Here is a 24,521-nt window from a genome sequence, read left to right on the forward strand (position 1 = left end):
ATATATATATATATATATATATATATATATGTGTGTGTGTATGTATATATGTTTAAGTTTTTCATACACATACAATAAATTTCCAATCAGTACATTTGGATTTACAAAAGCATGCTTTAAATGTATTAAAAGTGACAATATAGATATTCATAATGTTCAGTGGGATTTCTGTTTCAAATAAATCTTGTTCTTTTCTATTCATAGACAAAAATAGACTTTGGGTAGAACATTTCATGTTTTGCATGGTGTTGTATGGATGTTGTACATGTTGTATATATATTATTCATATTGTTTTTATTTATTTATTTTAGTAGTCAGTTTGAAGTGGATCAAAAAGTTTTCAAAATTGTCTTAAGACTGTAATGGGTGTTGTTCAGTAGTTTTAGGACAACTTTGATAAAGTTTTGTATCCACTTCAAATGTTGACTGCTGCACACACACGCACACGCACACACACATTTGTGTTTATGGCCCCGTTTACACTAATCGAGAAACGATCAGCGTCCACACTGCCGTTTTACCTAGCGTTTCTGAAAAGATCTTCATCCACACTATACCACTGAAAACCACGTGGCCATACATGCACTCTGGCATGTGCCAAAAGCTGCTTCAGCGTATTCTCACGTCTGAGTTCCAGGTAGTCAGCGGGAGCTCTGAGCACACCTGCCCGGCTTTGAGCAGCCAAACGTCGGTCAGTCCATCCCGAATCTGCCACTGGATCTCATCTCTCTGTAGTTGTTAAACGTGATGTATAATTCATCTTATGTTGTAGACCTTTATCTAATGAGTCGATCTTTTGAATCTATTAGCTTACTTGTTCTCAGGTAACTGTTTTGGCTGAGCGCAAAGATAAGTTAATAAACCCAATTTATGTAATCATGTACACTGATTCCACACGTTTGACCGATTGCTTGCCTTAATTTCCTATATTTTATAAACTTATTGTGCTTATAGTTTTATAATTATTATTAATTATTTAAATTATATCTTACTGATTATTATATTCTGCAAAAGAGACGGCTATTTCATTTTTTTTTCCCTCTGATAATCTTTATTGTGTACAAATAGCCAGACATTAAGCACACACAGTGAGCCTAATGTTTCATATTTTTCAATGAAAATGAAAGGAGGCTGTTATTAGACTCCGCTTTGTTATAAACTTGCATACAGTGAAGACGACGGTCATATAAATATGCAAGTTTTTAATACAAAAAATTAAAAGAGATGGTGCTTTATGTCATGTTTTCATTTTATTGTTAAGCCAGGGTGAATGATGTTATAAAAGTACACTGCTTTTACATTTGAAGATTCACTTGACGTGTCCTCATGTCCTTAGGAGTTTGATATAAACTTGCAAAGTCTGAACTTACTGGGAAAGGCGGCAAGACTGAACTTTGTGCACTTAATATTGAGAAAAAGCCCCAGCCTGGCAGGTGAATATCTGCAGTCACGCCTCCATTTTCAGATGTCTCTGTTTTCCCCCATTCACTCTGCCATGGAGCAGATTTTAAAACCCAAATACGTTTCCAAAACGCTTCGTTTTTGGGGCTCGAAAACTCCAGGGTAGTTTGAACAGAAGGCGTAACTGTAGCAAAACTTATGCATTTTAAAACTAAAAAGTATTATTGTAAACGGGGCCTATGGCTTTTGATGACATAAACTTTAATTTCAGATGCAGGTGCTCAACTATGTCAATAAAAAATCCATATGTCACCTCCACAAAAATTTAAAGTCTATTCTAAACAGAAAAACTGCTCGATTGCTTTTTTTTCACGGCCAGCGTGAACTATATTACCTGACTTTATGATCCATCTGTGCACACACAGACACCTGTGTAAAACTGGCATGGCAAGCCTGTAACTGCATATATCCTGGCTGAACATTGACAGAAATAATGCTGCTGGAATTCAAAGCTCTGTATACATTTACAGCTGCTTCAGAAATGTCACGATGCTTAGTGCTTAGCTGATGTACATCAGATCAATAGTGTGAAGCAAGAAGTCTTTTTTTAAACATGAGTTTATACTTTCAATGGTTCTTAACTCTTCTGTCTTTCCTCAGGGTTGAATGTTGGCTGTTTTTATGCTGTCAGTACACTTCTCAACCGGATGATCATTGAACACTATCCTGTAAGTCACTTTCATTCATCAATTTGCACAACGACTGAAGGGATATCAGTGATTTATGACTATGATTCGCAATAATGATGGAAGTTAATGTTTGTTTTTCATTTTGAAATCATTCATTCATTCATTCATTCTCCTTCGGATTAGTCCCTTTATATATCAGGGGTCGCCAAAGCAGAGTGAACCACCAACTTATCCAGCATATGTTTTACACTGCGGATGCCTTTCTAGCTGCAACCCAGTAAACACCCATACACACTCATTCATACACTCATGCACTACCAATACACTGCCAATTAAGCTTACCCAATTCACCTATAGCACGTCTTTTGACTGTGGGGGAAACGGGAGCACCCGGAGGAAACCCACGACAACACGGGGAGAACATACAAACTCCACACAGAAATGCCAACTGGCCCAGCCAGGACTCAAACCAGTGACCTTCTTGCTGTGAGGTGACAGTGCTAACCACTGAAATGGAAAAAAAGTGTAATTTCATGTTAAATTTCATGTGCTTTTTTTACAATAAAAAAATAATAATAATTTCTGGCTTCATGGTCAGTGTTGGGTCTAATGGGTTACAAACCGGGGCTAGACAACCACACCTACTAGCCACTCTGGCGGATTGAGAATCATTTTTAAATCGTAGTTTTCTTAATGCCCATCATGAAGCAGCACGACTGACAAAAACAACTGTGTTTGCAAAAAAAAGGTAGGTGAATACCGAATGAGAGGATGATCAGGCACATGGAGAGACTCACACTCACTGATGAGGACTTTAGTGTCATGTGCACAGCTGCTGTAATGTGTGCGATTGTTTAAATGCTTGCAAAAAGCAACAGCGCCTAGAAACGCAACTGATGTTATGGCTTCTCTTTGAAATAGACCGGACAAAAGCGATGTTCGCGCACCCACAATCCTGCTGCTTTGAGAAGCAGCAAAGGTTGCCACTTTCACTTTAACCATTCTTTAAACAGATTATTAATAGGCCTAATGTTAACCTTGTATATGTGATCATCCCTTCATTATGGCACACAGTATGTTTTTTCACCTGCTTTATAAGCTATACTTAGCTTGTTTTGAAAAATTTGAATTATTTTAATTTTGTGGCTAAAATAAAAAAGCCAAAATTTGGTAAATCCTTACTGTTGAGCGCTAATTGCAATGCAACACTATGAAAGCACAACCCATTTGCTCATGCTCATTGAGCAAGGTCATACACAACACACAAAAAGTGAAATGAATGAGGAGGCACGTGGACATAACACAAAATCTAAATCAAGTAATTTTAGCATGCCAAAGTCTAATCTATGCATTAGGGGTGTGAACCTACGCTGGTCTCACTGTTTGGTTCAGTTGCGATTATTATGCCATCGATTCAGTTCAATTCGACATCACGGTGCATTGACGATGCTTTTTATACATAATTAGATTTTTTCTTCACAACATTAAAATCTTTAAATATATACATCAGGTGATTAAATGGCCAAAATTAATGTAAACAAGAGTTTTAGATGAAAGTGGTGTTTCAAGGTCCCATGAAATTAAAATAAAAATGTATTTGTTAGCTTTAAGGATGTCTGTTAGCTAGTGTGCTCCAACACAGTGACAGAATTTGTGTTTAGAAATTATTAAACTCATATAAACATCTAAAGTTTGCAGTTTGTGATTTCCACCAAAATCGATCAATGTTTTTTTTCACGTCACTTCATACTTCAGTTTCTCATCAAATCTTGACCAATCAAATGCTCTCTAGTATCTGGCATGCCCCGCCCCCTTCTTCTCATTTACTTCTCATTTGTTGTGCTTGAGCTCAGTCACTCTCACTGGCAGAGCTTTGTTAAAAACCCAACGCTATTGGCTGTTTCTTAAAAGGTTAGGAGCTACTTTGTCCCACCCTCTCTTTATTTTTCAGTTGTGATTATGCCAAATATTAAATAAAAAATGCACATTTCAAAGCATTTCCCAGGACCTTTAAAAGTATTGAAAAGTGTCTCTGTTTTTAACAGGGCGAGGAGGTGAACGCCGGCAGGATCGGCCTCACCATCGTGATCGCTGGCATGGTGGGTTCCCTCATCTGTGGGATCTGGTTAGACCGATCTAAGACCTACAAGTAAGAGTCTAAAGTTTAATCCCAACATATTTTTGTAATGTCCTTCAGACAGCAACATCGCTCCATTAATGCTTGTCTTCATTTTCTCCTGGGAGTATGCTTTTAGAGAGTGTGTTTCCCCCCTGTGGGTCTGCTCATGTGCTTTGGTTTAGTGTGTTTGCCCAGGTGTTTGCCTCTTTGACCCAACAAGCTCTGTGACCTTTTGTTTAAGTGTGTTTGGCCTGTCGCTGCATGTCTTCCCCTCCTGGACATTGGGATGTTTCTGTTATTTAGCTGAATGAGTGACAATGTGTTCTTCACACCATGAAAAAACTAAAGTTCACTGCATTTGTTTAATTTTGATGCTTTTCCTACATGTTTTACACATATAACACATATATATACGTATATCAAACACACTCAAGCTGTGTGTTTGATTTTCAAATAGCTGTATCTTGAACAAATATTAACTAATTGAGGCTGCACGATATTGGAAAAATCTGATATTGCAGCATGTAGTTTTATATTGCGATATGAATACAATTTCCCCAGATGGCTTGAATAGCTAGATTTGGAAAACATCTTGAATTTAGGTTGATTTTGTAAGTGTGTGAAACTTGAATAAAAAATAATAAACAAATTTCAAGCAAGAATAATTACAATAGAGCAAAGAAATAAGTCAAAGTAACCACGCTTTATGGTTTCTGGAAAGTTAAACAGTATTCAGGTACAGAAATTGAATAATGAAATGTAAAATAACACTGTATAGTCTTCACTGTATAAATAATTCAGTAAAATGATTCTTCATTAAGGTTACAAATGTTGTACATCTTTGTGCCTGAATGCTTTAAGCTAAACTCAGGGTTCATACGGTCATGGACAACCTGGAAAAGTCATGGGATTTTGACATGGCATTTTCCAGGCCTGGAAAAGTTTTTGGGTAAAAAAATCCCCACAAAGTTTTGAAAAGGTCATGGAAATTAGTTTAACAAATATCTGTAAAGTTGAATATAAGTTAGTTGTCTTGACTTCTTTTTTGTCTTTGGCCAAAAACATGGTCTCACATTATGAATGCTGCTTAAGAGTTTCTTCATTCATTCATTTTCCTTTGGATTAGTCTCAATTTAGTGCTGTCGCTTCACAGCAAGAAGGTCGCTGGTCCGAGCCTCGGCTGGGTCAGTTGGCGTTTCTGTGTGGAGTTTGCATGTTCTCCCTGCGTACGCGTGGGTTTCCTCCGGGTGCTTCGGTTTCCCCCACAGTCCAAAGACATGCGCTATAGGTGAATTGGGTAAGCTAAATTATCCGTAGTGTATGTGTGTGTGAATGAGTGTGTATGGATGTCCGCTGCATAAAACGTGCTGGATAAGTTGGCGGTTCATTCCGCTGTGGCGACCCCGGATTAATAAAGGGACTAAGCCGAAAAGAAAATGAATGAATGAATTAGTCTCAATTTCCGAGTGCCACAGCGGGAATGAAGCGCCATGTGAAAGCATTATCTAAATACATTTTACATACTATAGATATATAAACTAAATTCAAACTAAATAGATTTGTTTTGTGTTTTATGATATGTTGTAATGAAATTGAACATTTTTCACAGTATGTCTGATAATATATTTTCTTGTTGAGAAAGTCTTTTGTTTTATTTCGGCTAGAACAAAAGCAGTTTCTAATTTTTTTAAATCCATTTTAAGGCCAAAATGATTAGCCCCTTTAAGCAAATTTTTTTTGATAGTCTATAGAACAAACCATCCTTATACAATAACTTGCCTAATTACCCTAACCTGCCTAGTTAACCTCATTAACCTAGTTAAGCCTTTAAATGTCACTTTAAGCTGTATAGAAGCGTCTTGAAAAATATCTAGTCAAATATTATGTGCTGTCATCATGGCAAAGATAAAATAAATCAGTTATTAGAAATGAGTTATTAAAACTATTATGATTAGAAATGTGTTGAAAAAATCTTCTCTCCGTTAAACAGAAATTGAGGAAAAAAATAAACAGGGGGCTAATAATTCTGACTTCAACTGTATATGTACATATGCATTCCGAGAACCATTAGGTCATGAAAATTTACTTGAAAGTCCTGGAAAAATCATGGAATTTTAGTAGTAAAAATGTGTATGAACTCTGTAAACTTTAAACTGCTTTACCATTAAATGCCCTTAAAACACATGCAAATTATAAGGTTTCACTCTGTTATGATTATACTTTGCAATGACTTCACAAATCTCATGTCTTCTCAATTGTTGTGCTGATCAACTATAATCCCTCAATAATGCAGATCCTGTGATGTAACTATTATGAACACACACATTGAGATATTGATGCTGAAACGATATATTGTGCAGCCATATATCTAATCCTTACAAACCATGCATCAACCGAAAGCTCAATTATACAGATTTCAAATACTTCATTCATTCATTTTCTTTTCGATTTAGTCCCTTTATTAATCCAGGGTCGCCACAGCGGAATGAACCGCCAACTTATCCAGTATATATTTTATGCAGCGGATGCCCTTCCAGCCGCAACCCATCTCTGGGAGACATCCACACTCATTCACACTCATACACTATGGCCAATTTAGCTTACCCAATTCACCTATAGCGCATGTCTTTGGACTTGTGGGGGAAACCAAAGCACCTGGAGGAAACCCACGCCAACACAGGGAGATCATACAAACTCCACACAGAAACGCCAACTGACCCAGCCAAGGCTCGAACCAGCGACCACCTTGCTGTGAGGCGAACGTGATACCCACTGCGCCACCATGCTGTCTTAAATACTTAAGAAATGTATAAAATATCAAACAATTTACACTTGTGTGGTCCAATGATGATTTTACATTTCCTACAGTATTCAATGTTGTTTAATGTATAATAACCATTGTTGAAAACAGTTGTGCTGCTTCAAATCTTTGCCAAAATTCTAGTGAGATTTTATAGGATTCTTGTTTTAATGGAAAGTTCAAGAGAGCAGCATTTGTTAGAGTTTTTTAGATCTGTATTAGATATCTATATTTTTAGATTTGTTTGTTTTGATCAGTTACAGATCCCATAAATTGATTTAGATTTTATTTTATCTTTTACTTTTTTCGTGTCCTAAATTTCAATCTTCAGTTGATTTCATAAATTTTAGTATTTATTTATTTGTAATTTAATATATAAGTTATTACTATATAATTATTCATTCATTCATTTTCCTTCAGCTTAGTCCCTTATTCAACAGGGGTCGCCACAGCGGAATGAACCACCAACTTATCCAGCATATGTTTTACACAGCGGATGCCCTTCCAGCTGCAACCCAGCACTGGGAAACACCCGTACACACTCACATTCTTCACACATACACTACGGACAATTTAGCCTACCCAATTCACCTATAGCGCATGTCTTTGGACTTGTGGGGGAAACCGTAGCACCCGGAGGAAAATCATGCGAACACGGGGAGAACATGCAAACTCCACACTGAAATGTCAACTGACCGGCCGAGGCTCAAACCAGGGAACTTTTGCTGAGGTGACAGTGCTAACCACTGAGCCAGCATGTCAGCCCCTATATAATTATATTATTTAATTCATATTATAAATAACTTGAATATTATAAATAACCAATCTTCACAATTAAAAATGAAGCAATCATAAATTACCTCACTTCTGTTATGTGAAAATGTAGGCATATTATCACAAAACTTAAAGTTATCCCACAGCTGTCCATTTCCACTAAAACCAACAATTTTTCCACTCAATATTTTTTAAAGAAGTGTAAATAGCTAAAGTTATTAAGTGTGTTTGATTCAGATTTTACAAATACTTTTTATAAATGCAGCTGAAATTATATTTTCTGGATCTTCATGAATCAAGTGATGAAACTCATTCACCTTATCATACCCAGATCTGCATGTTTGATCAGGATTAAATATCTTATCTTTGCATTATGTAATGTCTCCACAGACAAACCACTCTAGCGGTGTATCTGATGTCCCTTGTGGGTTTGGTGATTTATGCTTTTACCTTGGATTTGGGTCACCTGTGGGTGGTTTTCATCACAGCAGGAGCTCTTGGGTATGACAATCCATCCATCCATCCATCCATCCATCCATCCATCCATCCATCCATCCATCCATCCATCCATCCATCCATCCATCCATCCATCCATCCATCCATCCATCCATCCATCCATCCATCCATCCATCCATCCATCCATCCATCCATCCATCCATCCATCCATCCATCCATCCATCCATCCATCCATCCATCCATCCATCCATCCATCCGATTTTCTTCTATTGTAGAAGTTCTTGTTGGTTGTACTTTTGTTTTGTCATTTATTTTATAACAAAAGGCTCAGCAAATAAAATGCTGGCATAATTATTATTATTATGCAAGTCATTATTTCGATAATATTTTTCCATGTTTTATGAAATGCAAAATCCTAATTACTATTAATTTGCTATGTAATTATTTATAAGTAATTTCATAAGGTAAATATGCAATCATTTTGAAACATAATAGATTTTATGTAGATTGTTGTGCAATTATATAGTGGAAGTTCTCTAAAGTAATTATGACGTTTATTCCAAATTTTAAAAAAAACTAAGTCGATTATATAGATTTTTTTCACAAATTAAGGAAAAGTTGTCATGTTTTCAGATATGTGTATATTTGTTTTTAGACGACACAATACCTTTTTTTTAACCTCAGAAGAGTTAAGAAATCAATATTTGGTTTGATAACCCAGATTTTCAGACACAACAAAGTGTCATTTTCTCAAAATGACAATATATTTATTAGTAATTTGGAAAAAATCAAAGTTATAGAATAAAACTAATTTGAAAGGTGTACTAAAAACTATACCTAATTAATCCAGCAAATCCAGATAAACTCTATATAAAATTTCCGGAAAGCATCTTATATAAAGTTTTATTTGTTTTATTTCAGCTAGAATAAAAGCAGTTTTTAATTTTTTAAAAACCATTTTAAGGACAAAATTATTTGCCCCTTTAAGCTATATATTTTTTCCGATATCTACAGAACAAACCATCATTATACAATAACTTACCCAAGTACCCAAACTTGCCTTGTTAACTTAATTAACCTAGTTAAGCCTTTAAATTGCCCTTTAAGCTGCATATAGTATCTTGAAAAATATCTAGTCAAATATTATTTACTGTCATCATGGCAAAGATAAAATAAATCAGTTATTATAAATAAGTTATTAAAACTATTATGATTAGAATTGTGCTGAAAAAATCTCTCTGTTAAACAGAAATTGGAGAAAAATAAACTGGGGGGGGGTGAATAATTCAGTTTTTATTGAGTTTTTTTATTGTCATGACATAAATGTTGTAATAATGTGTTCTGCAGGTTCTTCATGACCGGTTATCTTCCTCTTGGTTTTGAGTTTGCTGTTGAATTGACGTACCCAGAGTCTGAAGGCACGTCTTCAGGACTACTGAACTGCTCAGCACAGGTTTGTGTGGGACTGTGAGGTTTTATGTACAGTTAAAAAAATTATCCATAAAGTAAATCATCAGATAATCATCCATGTACAATGTGTTATTTCTAATTTGTGAATTACTTCGAGTTTTATATGCAAGTCAAGCCAAATTTATTTATAAAACACATCGATTTAATACAGATACATTCAGAATTTGCCAAAGCAGCCAAGTAGGTAAAAGATAAGTAGTTTCATTATTCATCTCACATCAGTTGTGTTGACACAGTATTTATAATAATGTGTGACAGCATTTTTTAAGTCACAACTTTAGTTTTCACTTTTGTTGTTGTCAATATTCTACACTTTCATGTTGTTTAAATGTTAAAAACCCCTAAAACATAATTTTAAAAAAGTACATATATTTATATATATATATATAATGTATGTAGGTGTGGCACGGTGTCTCAGTGGTTAGCACTGTTGTCTCACATTAAGAAGGTCGCTGATTCGAATACCAACTGGGTCAGTTGGCATTTCTGTGTGGAGTTTGTATGTTCTCCCCGTGTTGGTGTGGGTTTCCTCTGGGTGCTCCGGCTTCCCCCACAGTCCAAAGACATGTGCTATAGATGAATTGAATAAACTAAATTGTCCGTAGTGTATGTGTGTGAATGAGTGTGTGTGGATGTTTCTCAGTACTGGTTTGCAGCTGAAAGGGCATCTGCTGTGTAAAACATATGCTGGATAAGTTGCCGGTATATTCCGCTGTGGCGACCGCTGATGAATAAAGGGGATGAATATATATATAGTGGATGGAAATGTAGCGCATACTCTCACTAGCCAAAGCGCGGTTCAACCCCCTTCTCTCTCCCCCAACGGCCTGCACTCACACTGCATCTTGCTTTTCGAATCTGAGCACACTTACATCATCGATGATGCGACTGTTAAGTTTAACAGGAAAAGAAACTCTTTCGCTTAGCACAGTAGAGATTACTTTAGTTATACTATTTTAGTTACTTGATATGCAGTGACATTACTTTTTTTTTTAAAGATTTATTTTTGCCTATTTTGCCTTTATTAGATAGGACAGTATTTCGGACAGGAAGCGAAGTTGGAGAGAGAGAGGGGGGTAGGGTAGGGAAATGTCCTCGAGCCGGGATTCGAACTCGTGACGCCCTGACGTGCTACCCACTAGGCTATTGCGCCGACTCAGTGACATTACTTTTGACGCTCATAAGTTGTTCATGAAAGTCATCACACTGCCGGTATTAGGAGGTTTGTTGAAGGTGTAGCTGTCGTGCAGCGAGGTATTTGTATCTTTAATAAACTACGACAGTTGGTGTTCATTGAAAAGTAAGAATTAATAAATCCATATGAAACAGTAACTTAAAAGTGATGACACATCTTCAGTTTCGGGCTGAACCGCGCAGCACTTTGGCACACCTCTTTCAACCGAGCCAGGGCCAGCCAACTGAACCACACCTGAGCCCGATTTAGAGCGCTCACACTTGTCAAACGAACCGGGAAATGCACCTGGGCATGGTTCGGATAGCATAGTGTGAGTGCGCCCTTAGCTATTGACATAATATATTTAATATGTTAAAACACTGACATTAATTGGTGAGAAAAAAAACTTGAACTGAATGATGATATTTTTGTGTTTTGTATTGATCCTTTATAGATGAACCAACATCAACATTTTTATTAAATGAACTGAATAAAAATGTAACTGTATAATGATAAGTATTTTTGCTGTAGGTCTACAGAAACAAACAACACAACTGATTTGAGCTAAATAATGACACTATAGAGCCTTTTCACATTTCCGGGTTTCTCAATAACGGAAGTTGTCATTGTTGGGTAAACTTAGAGTGCAGTGAATGGGAGAGTACAGCAAATATATATTTTTAAAATCTTATTTGCTCAAAAATAAAATAAAATTCCACAATCATGTTATAAAGACATTCAGAAAAAAGAAAAAATAGTGTGAGACTGATAATGGCAACCAGAAGCGAGAATGACGTCTAATTTACTGTCCTGCCCCATAGATGCTGCGTTAGAAACGCCTTGCATAAGCGGTAATTCGTTTTTTGTCATTTGATATAATACATTCATAAATACATAAAAATGTTCATATGAATTTTTTTTTTTATCTAAATGTTAAAAACTTTTAAGGATTTAAGATGCTGATGTCATAACAGGCTTGTGAAATGGGTCCATTGTCTTTTTTTTTAGTGCTGCTTTTTTGTCAATTACAGATTTGGACAATTTTTGGTACCCTTCCATTGAAGGAAAAAAAGTATAGTAATCACTGAAATGACTTGAAACTGAAAAAAGTAACGATTAATAAAGAATAAGCTAATGAAAATCAGATATTGCTTTCAAATTGTTGTTCAGCAGAAGCCTTACAAGTCCTGGGAAGTGCTTTGAAATGTGCATTTTTTATTCGATGTTTGATGTCATCTCAACTGAAAAATGAAGAGAGGGCGGGACATAGAGTAGCTCCTCTTCTTTTTAAAAACATCCGATAGCTTTTTGTTTTAATCACAGCTCTGCCAATGAGAAGGGTTGAGCTCAAGCGCTTCAAATGAAAAGCCAATGAGAAGGGGGCGGGGCATGTCAGACACTAGAGGGCAGTTGATTGGTCAGAAGATTTGATGAGAAACTGAAGTATGAGGTGATGTAAAAAAAATCATTGATCCGTTTAGTTGGAAATGAAAAACTGCAAGCTTTGATCACTTTTATATTCTCTAAACGTGAATTTTGTCACTGTGTTTGGAGCACACGAGCTAATATATTATAGATACAATTTGTTATTTACATTTCACAGGATTTTTAAAAAAAAGGTAAACTAATGAAACTAATGGCTTGGACAATTGAAGGGTACCAACAATTTTGTCTGTATATGGAGTTTCCAACAATCCTATTGAATTGTGTTTCTAATTCAGGTGTTTGGGATCATATTTACAATCTGTCAGGGGAAAATCATGGACTCTTTCAGTACACTGGCTGGAAATCTGTTCCTGTGTGCCTTTTTGCTGATTGGAACCATTATAACAGGTGCCAAACACTTAATCCTCATCTTTTTGTTTCACTTTAGTCCAGCAAAGCGTCTATACTATATAACCTCTAATTTATAGTCAAGTCAACTACAGTTGCTTTCAACAATTGGCTTCTATGATAATGATTCCTGGAAAGCTGTGAATTAAAATTCATGCTGCATGAATTACATTATGAAAGACGGTGTTTGGTGTTTTAGTTAATGCATGAGCCATTAAACACTCCATTTGATTGTGTATATAGTGAACAAACATCACTTTTTGTGGATAGTTATGACTAAAATCCTTCAGGGTTTAATTAGCCAAATGAGATCTCTCTTGCCACATGCTGTAATTGATGTTATAAACTTATGCAATTTGTTAATCACAGAGATAATGTTGACTTGAGTTATTTCATTTATTATGTAAAGGGTTCCTGGTTAATGTTCAACTAATTTTCCAGGCTGTAAGAGTTCATGTGAAGAAAGGATAGTCCTTCATATAACATTGATGTGTGGAGGTGCAAAGATGAATTGCGTACTTTTAAACTTTGAATCTTGGTTAATTTAAATGTCATAAGTCCAATGAGATTGATCCTCCACGTAAAACTGGCCAAACCCATTGATGGGTCATTGTGGATATGTCATCAGTGGTATTATATTATATTATATTATATTATATTATATTATATTATATTATATTATATTATATTATATTATATTATATTACGTTACGTTACGTTACGTTACGTTACGCTACATGCCCATGTCATCATCATGGGATCATCAATGATTATTTCATTTTATTTTATTTCATTTTGACCAAACCCACTAATTAGTCGTCATGAATGTGTCGTCTTAAATTAAATAAATTAAATTAAATTAAATTAAATTAAATTAAATTAAATTAAATTAAATTAAATTAAATTAAATTAAATTAAATTAAATTAAATTAAATTAAATTAAATTAAATTAAATTAAATTAAATTAAGCCAACATGAATGTGTCAATATTTTGTTTTTTATTTTGTTTTGACCAAACTGATTATATTATATTATATTATATTATATTATATTATATTATATTATATTATATTATATTATATTATATTATATTATATTATATTAAAATATTATATTATATTTAAATATTATATTTAAATATTATATTATATTATACTATATTATATTTAAATATTATATTATACTATATTATATTTAAATATTATATTATATTATACTATATTATATTTAAATATTATATTATACTATATTATATTTAAATATTATATTATATTTAAATATTATATTATATTATATTTAAATATTATATTATATTATATTTAAATATTATATTATATTTAAATATTATATTTAAATATTATATTATATTTAAATATTATATTATATTATACTATATTATATTTAAATATTATATTATATTTAAATATTATATTATATTATATTTAAATATTATATTATATTATACTATATTATATTTAAATATTATATTATATTTAAATATTATATTTAAATATTATATTATATTTAAATATTATAATATATTATATTTAAATACTATATTATATTATATTATATTTAAATATTATATTATATTATATTATTATTTAATATTATATTATTATAGCCTAACCCATCATCGAGGATTATAATAATTTATTGTTATTTTATGTTTTATTGTCATCATGAATGTGTCATCAATATTTTTGTTTAATTTATTTTATTTTGACCAAATCCATTAATGGGCCATCATTAATGTGTCATCTATGATTATATTATATTATATTATATTATATTATATTATATTATATTATGTTATGTTATGTTATGTTATGTTATGTTATGTTATGTTATGTTATGTTATGTTATATTATATTATATTATATTATATTATATTATATTATATTATATCCAAACCAAATTTTGGGTCATAAAGAATGTCGTCGATGATTGTTATATTTTATTTTTTATTTTATTTATTTATTTATTATTTTTTATTATTATTTTATTTTATACAACAGTTTTCTCTGGTTCTCGAATCTGACTGGCTGATAGCTGTGCAATATTCTGCAATACCAGAACTCGTACAGCCTCTTCATCTTGTGTATTACTCCGCCCACATAGAGTAACAGCAGATCAATAAACTCACTACAGTTTGACAAATATTGCAGCTGTTGGACAACATAATGCACTTTTGAGGCTTTTTTAGGCAAGAATGTAGTTGTTTAGATTGCAACTATGCAAGGAGATCGGCTGTTGAGCCTTATAATGTTAAAAGGTGAGCAAAACCACCTGATTTGTCCTTATTTTAGACATTACGCCAGAGAATCATTCAAATACTAGCTCTAAAGTGACGTTTGTGAAGTGGCAAAGGTTTCTGCTGTTCTGACGTCAGCTGCAGATGTGACTGAATGGCGGAAGAAAGTAGTTCCTCATACAAAAGGACTTTTGAGACTCTCTGTGTTTGATTTTCTTTTTTGTATACACGATTATACAATGCATAAAAAAGACTTTACATATTTTAGATCTAATATATTTTAGTTTTTTGGGATGTTATCTGACTTGAGCATGCTCTTTAAGGGATTTGTTTGTTTTATATTCATAATTTAATGATTGATCAGATGGAGCACAGCACACAGGTCACATTAGTCATCTTAGTCTCTGTTAAAAGGATATTATTGCATGTCTCATTGTGTTTCTGTTCTTTATCTCAGGCTGTATTAAGTCGGATCTGCGCAGACAGCTGGCAAACCAGCAAGCACAATCAGCTGTGAGTATCAAAGTATCAAACTAGAAGGTCAAGAAGACTTTATCCAACACTTTATACTTATCAGATAGAGCAATAGCAGATTAAAGACCCTGATATACTCACAAAATATTGTTTGTCAATGACATTGTTCGGGTCAATGATGAGACAAAGCATTTTGGGTTGTGCATCACATAAAATTTGCAAAAATTACTTTGTGTGAATAGAAAATAAACAAGTAAAATGTTGACTTGAATGTGGCAAATAACAAATAATAGTGCAAAATAATCAGGGTTTTTCCTGGCTCAAAATGAGGCGATCATAACATTTTTGCTACTACAAACAAAAACATTTAACATTATTCTTGTAATCTTATTATGTAAAATATTTCTTATTTAAAAAATGTGTTAGTAATCAAATGTAATTAAATGCATGACCAGTGCTTGAGTTTGGGATCTATAGCCAATAGCCATTACTGCCTCTCTAATTTTTTTATAAAGCAGAGATGGTGCAAAATTTCATGTAGCTAAGCACTTTCTTATAAGGAAAATCCCTGATAATATTAAGCTAAAGTCTGGAATTGAATGTTTCAAATAACTTTAGTGACAAAAAAACAGCAAAATAAACAGGGTTTTCCTGGCCCAAAATGAGGCGATCATGATATTTTTGCTACTATAATAATAAACACATTTTGCATTATTCCTGTAATCTTAAGTAAAATATGATCTTATTTTTAAAAATTCATTCATTCATTTTCTTTTCAGCTTAGTCACTTTATTAATCAGGGGTCGCCACAGCAGAATGAAATGCCAACTTATCCAGCATATGTTTTACACAGCGGATGCCCTTCCAGCCACAGCCCATTTCTGGGAAACATCCATACACACTCATTCACACTTATACACTACGGACAATTTAACCTACCCAATTCACCTATACCACATGTCTTTGGACTGTGGGGGAAACCGGAGCACCCAGAGGATACCCACACAAATGCGCGGAGAACATGCATACTCCACACAGAAACGCCAACGGACCCAGCCGAGGCTCGAACCAGCGACCTTCTTGCTGTGAGGCGACAGTGCTAGCTACTGCACCACTGCGTCGCCTTTTTAAAAATTATAAAATGTAATTAAATACACGACCAGTGCTTGAGCATCACTTGGGATCTGTGGATAACCATTCCTGCCTTCATAGTGTTTGTTAAAAGGTGGAAGTGGTGCCATATTTGATGTAGGTGACCACCGTCATAATTTTCTATGCAGGAAAAACCCTGATAATATTCCACTCACTTGTAGGGCTGCACGATATTGGAAAAATCTGACTTTGGGATATTTATTTTTTCCACCACATATTACAATATGAATACAATTTAAAAAAGAAGTTAGATTGATTGGGATGATTCTGTAGACAAGGCAAGTTTATTTATATAGCACATTTCATACACACTGCAATTCAAAGTGTTTTACATAAACGGGAATAGAGGAATAAAATGAATGAATGAAAATGAGGCGATCATAACATTTTTGCTACTACAAACAAAAACATTTAGCATTATTCTTGTAATCTTATTATGTAAAATATTGTCTTATTTAAAAAATGTATTAATAATCAAATATAATTAAAACATGACCAGTGCTTGAGTTTGGGATCTATCAATAGGCATTGGCTAAGATGTAATTGATGAGGCAAGGAAAAATCTTATTCATTGGCCCAACCGTGCCATTAGAAAAAATTCCAAGCATTATAAGTCTGAGATTTCATTCTTAATGGTCTTAAATAGTTTTAAAAAGTCTTAAATTTGACTCTGTAAAACATGCAGAAACTCTAATAATGGACAAAATTAACAATGAATGAAACCTTAAAGAGCCCATATTATGGGTTTTTGAAAATGCCCTTCCATGTAGTGTGTAACACAGCTCTAAGTGAAGTGAAATATCCAGCTAAGGCTTAAATCTGTAAGTGTACAGTGTTTAAAATTATTGATTCATCTATAAAAGAGTCGACTCATAGTTCTTCAAACGAGTCGTCTTGATAACGAGTCATTAGGTGTTTCGCGATGACGCGGCCACGAAACACAAGCCTCGCCTGTAGTTACGCGCGCAAACCAGGGAGATTTGAAACCTGCGGCCCCGCCCACTAACACAGAAAAAACACTAGACACACACACACAGACGCCGCCGGTCGAATGAAGTCACGCTGTGCTCAGATGGATAATATTGACAGTCTCTACCCAAAGATGAAACTGTGAAGAGTCAGTGGTTGAGGTTTATTCACTAGTGTAAGTAAGTGCGATTAAAATTGTTGCCTCGTTTACTCTAGCTTGCAAATTATGTATTTATTGTGTTTTGTTACTTGTTAACCTGGTACAGTACACGCGGTTACTCTTTATATTCTCTTATCACATGTAAGCCACGTTAAAAACGCGACGCGTGCCGCTTTGTTTACGGATTTAACGTTAAAGGCTTTTGTGAGCTCGCGTTCCACTGCCGTTTGTCGTTGCTATGGCCATCGGAAGCTAGGAGACAGGAGACACGTGTTGATCTCCCTAGTTCTGAGGAGGAACGTGATGTGTGTGTGTTTGTGTGTGTGTGTGTGTGTGTGTGTGAGAGAGAAAAAGAGCAGGTCGAGTGTGTGCAGTTAGGAGACAGGAGACTCGCGTCGCTCTCCCTAGTTCTTCTGAGGAGCGTTTTGTGTGTGTGTGTGTGTGTGTGTGTGTGTGTGTGTGAGAGAGAGAGAGAGAGAGAGAGAGAGAGAGGGGGAGAGAAAAAGAGCAGGTAAAGTGGCTAGGAGACTCGCGTCGATCTCCCCAGTTCTTCTGAGGAGGGTTGTGTGTGTGTGTGTGTGAAAAAAGCCTTATTTTGTTTTTTATTTTGTTTTGACCAAACTGATTATATTATATTATATTATATTATATTATATTATATTATATTATATTATATTATATTATATTATATTATATTATATTATATTATATTATATTATATTATATTATATTATATTATATTATATTAAAATATTATATTATATTTAAATATTATATTTAAATATTATATTATATTATACTATATTATATTTAAATATTATATTATACTATATTATATTTAAATATTATATTATATTATACTATATTATATTTAAATATTATATTATACTATATTATATTTAAATATTATATTATATTTAAATATTATATTATATTATATTTAAATATTATATTATATTATACTATATTATATTTAAATATTATATTATATTTAAATATTATATTTAAATATTATAATATATTATATTTAAATACTATATTATATTATATTATATTTAAATATTATATTATATTATATTATTATTTAATATTATATTATTATAGCCTAACCCATCATCGAGGATTATAATAATTTATTGTTATTTTATGTTTTATTGTCATCATGAATGTGTCATCAATATTTTAGTTTAATTTATTTTATTTTGACCAAATCCATTAATGGGCCATCATTAATGTGTCATCTATGATTATATTATATTATATTATATTATATTATATTATATTATATTATATTATATTATATTATATTATATTATATTATATTATATTATGTTATATTATATTATATTATATTATATTATGTTATGTTATGTTATGTTATGTTATGTTATGTTATGTTATGTTATATTATATTATATTATATTATATTATATTATATTATATTATATCCAAACCAAATTTTGGGTCATAAAGAGGAGGGTTGTGTGTGTGTGTGTGTGAAAAAAGCCTTACACTATGAAGCGTGTGTGCACTGTGACTACTTTTATATAGTTGATTACCAGCTGGGCATTTCACTCTGTCTCGTGCTGAAGCCTGTCACTGTCGACCAATCGCAGCAGGCTGTCATCGGTCCAATCAGCGCATATTAGCTTCGCGCTGAGGAGGGGGTTGGGAACAAATGAATCGCTGAACGATTCATATGGGAGTCGCTGGGATAATTAGGTAAAAATAAATGCAGATTATAAGACCATCAAGGTGTTTTTTGACCTTGCATGCATATTAGACTATTGTTGGAGACCCTTACAACCTACATATGACCCTATTTCATGTATAATATGGGCTCTTTAAATGTCTGAAAATCATACACTAAAATCATCCTGGTTGCCTTAAATTTTTAAGCTGAATCAAATTAACCTTATGAGTCCATTGAACTTATATCATGTTAAACTGACTTAAAATAGCTTGCATAACTTATAAAATTAAGTTAATACATGAATAACTTAGATTAATAAGTTGCAATGGCCTAAAAACATATGCTGTCAGGACTAACTGATCATGTAATTTTATATAGTGTAGTAAATGTGTGTGATAGTCATTTTCCTCCATAAAAAACATAAATAAATTAACAATATTATTTATAAATAAATAAGACACATGTTTCGCAGTACTGGGTTGCGACTGGAAGGGCATCTGCTGCATAAAACATATGTTGGAATGGTTGGCGGTTCGTTCCGCTGTGGTGACCTCTGATAAATAAGGGACTAAGTCGAAGGAAATAGATGAATGAAAAAGGACACAATCTAATGTACAAAAAGAGAAAAGAAATGTCGATTTTTATTGCTTTGTTGCTCTTTTCATCCCTTTACTGTCACTTGGGCTGCATTTACACTGCATGGTTAAAGTGACACAATTCCGATTCTTTTCTCCTATGTGGCACAGATCAGATATGACCCATGAACGTGTAAGCAGGAACAAATCACATGGATTCCGATTTACTCAGATTCAGGCCTTGTTCATATGTGGAAATTTATCTGATATGAATCGGATCTGTGCCCTCGTGTTTGCAGTGTAAGCAGGTAGATTGGATTTTCACCTGTCAATGTGAGTCATGCGCCAATAAAAACCATAGAGAATGACGTCAAGTCTGACACTTTCATTTCAGAACAGATTTCAACAGAGCCCCAAACTTTACAGTTCATATAATAGACCAAAAAAATTAATTATTTTGTCATATAGTACAAGTATTCAAGCATGTTTATGAGCGAGAGAGAAAGAGAGTGCAATGTCGGCCACATGAACAATAGCCTACTGTATATAAAACTGTCGCATACATCACGTGCATAAATCACCCCAACATTAAGAAGCCTACTGGCCCAGATTAAAAGATGATGTCCAAATGAGAACTTTTCTGTCATAAACTATTGTAAAACAACTTGTCAAAATGATAAAACAAATGAAACCCTGCCCACAGATTAAATACAGAAATGGAGAAAAGGGCGCTCTTTTATTATCAGCTGTCAGTCAGCGCCCGCTCTTTTTTTTTTTCCTGGTAATTGCATCTTGTCATTGTGTGCAGTATAAATGCAGACAATTGGATACGAGTTACTTTTAAAACATGATGTAAGCGGGTCCTTAAAAAACACAGATACAGTCAAAAATGACCATCAAGATCTGCAGTGTATATGCAGCTTTGATCAGGTTAATGCAGTAACAGTATTATGAGACAGAAATAGAAATATTAAAATGTAAATCACAGCACAAAATGGAGTCTTCATTGTAAAAATAATTCGATAAAATAAATCTCTCTTAAGGATACAATTTCTTGTCATTGTGTGCTGTGTAAATGCAGACAATCGGATACGAGTCACTTTTAAAACATAATGTAAGCAGGTCCTTAAAAAACACAGATACTGTCACAAATTGACCATCAAAATCAGCAGTGTATATGCAGCTTTGATCAGATTAATGCAGTAACAATATTACGAGACAGAAATAGAAATATTAAAATGTAAAACACAACACAAAATGGAGTCTTCATTGTAAAAATAATTCGATAAAATAAATCTCTCTTGAGGATACAAGTGGTACAATTTCTTGTGCCTGTATGCGTACACAGTCAGAGGCCTTAATAACACATGCACATTAAAACTACTCACCAGGTTTTCTTTATAATATTGTACTTTTGTACATCGTAACCACTGTATACATCCTGGCTTTACATTTAGTAGGCCTGCCAGTGATAATTCGTAATATTTATTCATTTTCTTTTCGGCTTTGTCCCTTTATTAATCAGGGGTCACCACAGAGGAATGCACCACTAACTTATGCAGCATTTGTTTTATGCAGCGGATGCCCTTCCAGCTGCAACCCACCACTGGGAAACATCCATACACACTCATTCACACACACACTACGGCAAATTTAGTTTACCCAATTTACCTATACCACATGTTTTTGGACTTGTGAGAGAAACCGTTGCACTTGAAGGAAACCCACGCGAACGAGGGGAGAACATGCAAACTCCACACAGAAACGCCAACTGCCACTGCGCCACCGTGCTGCCCATTTGTATTACTTGTTTGTATTATTTTGTCATGTACCAGTAGAAAACAACTTAAAAAAAACATGCAGATAATAAACTTTCACTCCATTTCGCTTCAATTCTGCAGTGACTCCACAAATCTGATGTGCTCTAAATTGTATAAAACTATAACCCTAACATTGCAGATCCTGCAGTGTGACTTTTGCGCATGTGCATATTTACGTTCATGATGTTGACCCTTTAGCTATATATTGTGCAGCCCTACTCGCTTGATGCTGTAGATTGTTTTTTTTACAGCCTCTAACATGTGCTGCAGACACTACATACTGTAAATGGCTAAAATGACTGTACTTTGGTGTTTGAGCCTGAACTCCGGTCATGTGGTTCAGCGAAGTGTTAAATCTATACTGTACATGAGTATGTTGTTCTAGTTTGTGAGCTGTTGTTTTAGCAGCAGGATCATCACATCCATGATCTTGCATTATCTTCAGGGGTTTTGGCCCTGTGGTGCTCTGAAGCTTTATGTTGACACTCCGGTGCTGTGATTGGATGAAATTCCAGCTCTAGAAACACATTTCATCCTGTTCTGCACCCACTGACCCACTCATATTTACATTTAAAGCTGTATAATGTTGCTGATTCCATACATCACTTCCCATCCACACCCTTTTTTCCGTCTTCTCATTATCTTGTTCAAGTTTCCCTCTTTCCTTTCATGTACACTACTATCGTGAGGTTGGTAGTCTATCAAGAATCTAATGCTCATACGCTACCTGACAAACTTGGTCGCCTATCCAAGTTTTAGGAACAACAAATAATAACTTGATTTCTAGTTGATCATTTGATATCAGTAGTGGCTTATATGAAAGGCAAAGGCCTCTAGATTACACTTATTTTACCAAAATAAAATATGATCATGCCTTGATTTTAATTATTTCATTAGGACAGTAAGGTCTGACTTTGCCTAGACAAAAATCTTGTCACTTAACAGAAATAATGTCCAGTATAGAATATAAAGTCATGCTGCAGTGGAAAAAGAATGAATATTGTGTCTGACTCCATCATGAGCTTTAAGGACTGCATCCATACATCTCTGCAACGTCTCAAATCACTCATTAATAAAGTCTTCTGGAATGGTAAAGAAAGCGTTCTTGCAGGACTCCCAGAGTTCATCAAGATTCTTTGTATTCATCTTCAATACCTCCTCCTTCATCTCACCCCAGACATGCTCAATAATGTTCATGTCTGGTGACTGGGATTGCCAATCCTAGAGCACCTTGACCTCCTTTGCTTTCAGGAACTTTGATGTGGAGGCTGAAGTATGAGAAGTAGCGCTATCCTGCTGGAGAATTTGCCCTCTCCTGTAGTTTGTAATGTAGTGGGCAGCACAAATGTCTTGATACCTCAGGCTGTTGATGTTGCCATCCACTCTGCAGATCTCTCACACACCCCCATACTGAATGTAACCCCAAACCATGATTTTTCCTTCACCAAACTTGACTGATTTCTGTGAGAATCTTGTGTCTGTCATGATTACCAGCGATCTCTAACCACCAGAGGTCGCTGGTAAGCACTCACTTTCACAATAACCTATGGACTACAAATCCGCCATTCATGGACTACATTTTCATACATGCACTCCGTTCACAAACGCACATGCTTTCTCATTTTGACTGATTAAACTTGCACAACCTGAGGATTGTCAAAGACTGATTACACACACTATTTAAACAGCACACACACTCACTTCCTGTGCCGAGTCTTGTTATCTGTAAAGTGACAATACTACGCGGTTTCCTTAGTCTTGTTCCTCCGTGTTTTTGATCTTTGCCTGGTTTCCCTTTCTCCTTGTCTGCCGCCTGTCTACCGACCACTCGCCTGTGTTTGACTACGATTCTGGACTGCCTTTATACATCTGTTTGCACCTGTGTTGACCATTGCTTCCCTGACTTTGAATAAACCTGCCATGGATCCTAAACCTCAGTTGTCTCTGTCACTCCCCGTGTTACAGTCTCCATGTGGGTTCCAATAGGTCTTCTGCAGTATTTGTGATGATTGGGATGCCGTTTTAACGACCTTCTGCCACTTTTCTAAATGATCAACTAGAAGTCAAGTTATTATTTGCTGCTCTTACAACTGGAATCGATAACAAGACTTTTGTCAGGTTGTGTAGAAAGAGTATTCATTTGATCAAAATAATAGACAAATTAAAATTAAATAATAATTTAAGAAATTAATCATTTAAATTAAGATAATTAAAACATTAAATGTCTGTAAATCATAGTAAAGGTGATTTATTTTTTTCACCAGAATACGAAAATAAATACATATAAATAAACAAGACACAATCTATTGCACAATATCTTTCCTGTCACTTTTGATCCGTTAAATGCACTCTTTCTCAATATAGTTTGTTTTAATCCTACTGACCCAAAAGCATCAAACAGCAGTAAAAATTCTCTCCATATTTGCACTTGTCCCACTCTTTTCTTGAAGCTTTGTTTCCACGTTTCTGCTCATGTCATTTTTAGTTTTGGCTTATCTGTCCAAATCCATTCATGTTCACAAACCTGGATGTGTGCGTTCGTGTGTGTGTGTGTGTGTATATGTTCATGTGTGTGTGTGTTTGTGTGTCTCTGTGTATGTTTGTGTTTCTCTGTGTGCGTGAATGTGTGTGTGTTTGTGCTTATGTCTGTGTGTCTCTATGTTTCTGTGTGCATCTCTCTGCATGTGTTTCTGTGGGTGTGTGTGTGT

The 24,521-nt window shown here is 34.2% G+C and overlaps 1 protein-coding gene across 3 annotated transcripts in view; it reads left to right on the plus strand.

The window, feature by feature from the left end:
* Positions 1–24,521, plus strand: part of flvcr2b (FLVCR heme transporter 2b) — a 45,821-nt gene that overhangs the window by 17,216 nt on the left and 4,084 nt on the right. For all 3 annotated transcript variants that reach the window (XM_056481131.1, XM_056481129.1, XM_056481130.1), the window contains 6 exons: positions 2,062–2,129; positions 4,136–4,239; positions 8,174–8,284; positions 9,587–9,692; positions 12,605–12,716; positions 15,428–15,483. In XM_056481131.1, coding sequence (XP_056337106.1) covers positions 2,062–2,129; positions 4,136–4,239; positions 8,174–8,284; positions 9,587–9,692; positions 12,605–12,716; positions 15,428–15,483 — 557 coding nt within the window. The remainder of the gene's footprint in view (positions 1–2,061; positions 2,130–4,135; positions 4,240–8,173; positions 8,285–9,586; positions 9,693–12,604; positions 12,717–15,427; positions 15,484–24,521) is intronic.

Source organism: Danio aesculapii, chromosome 20 (assembly GCF_903798145.1).
Source record: "Danio aesculapii chromosome 20, fDanAes4.1, whole genome shotgun sequence".
NCBI lineage: Eukaryota > Metazoa > Chordata > Actinopteri > Cypriniformes > Danionidae > Danio > Danio aesculapii.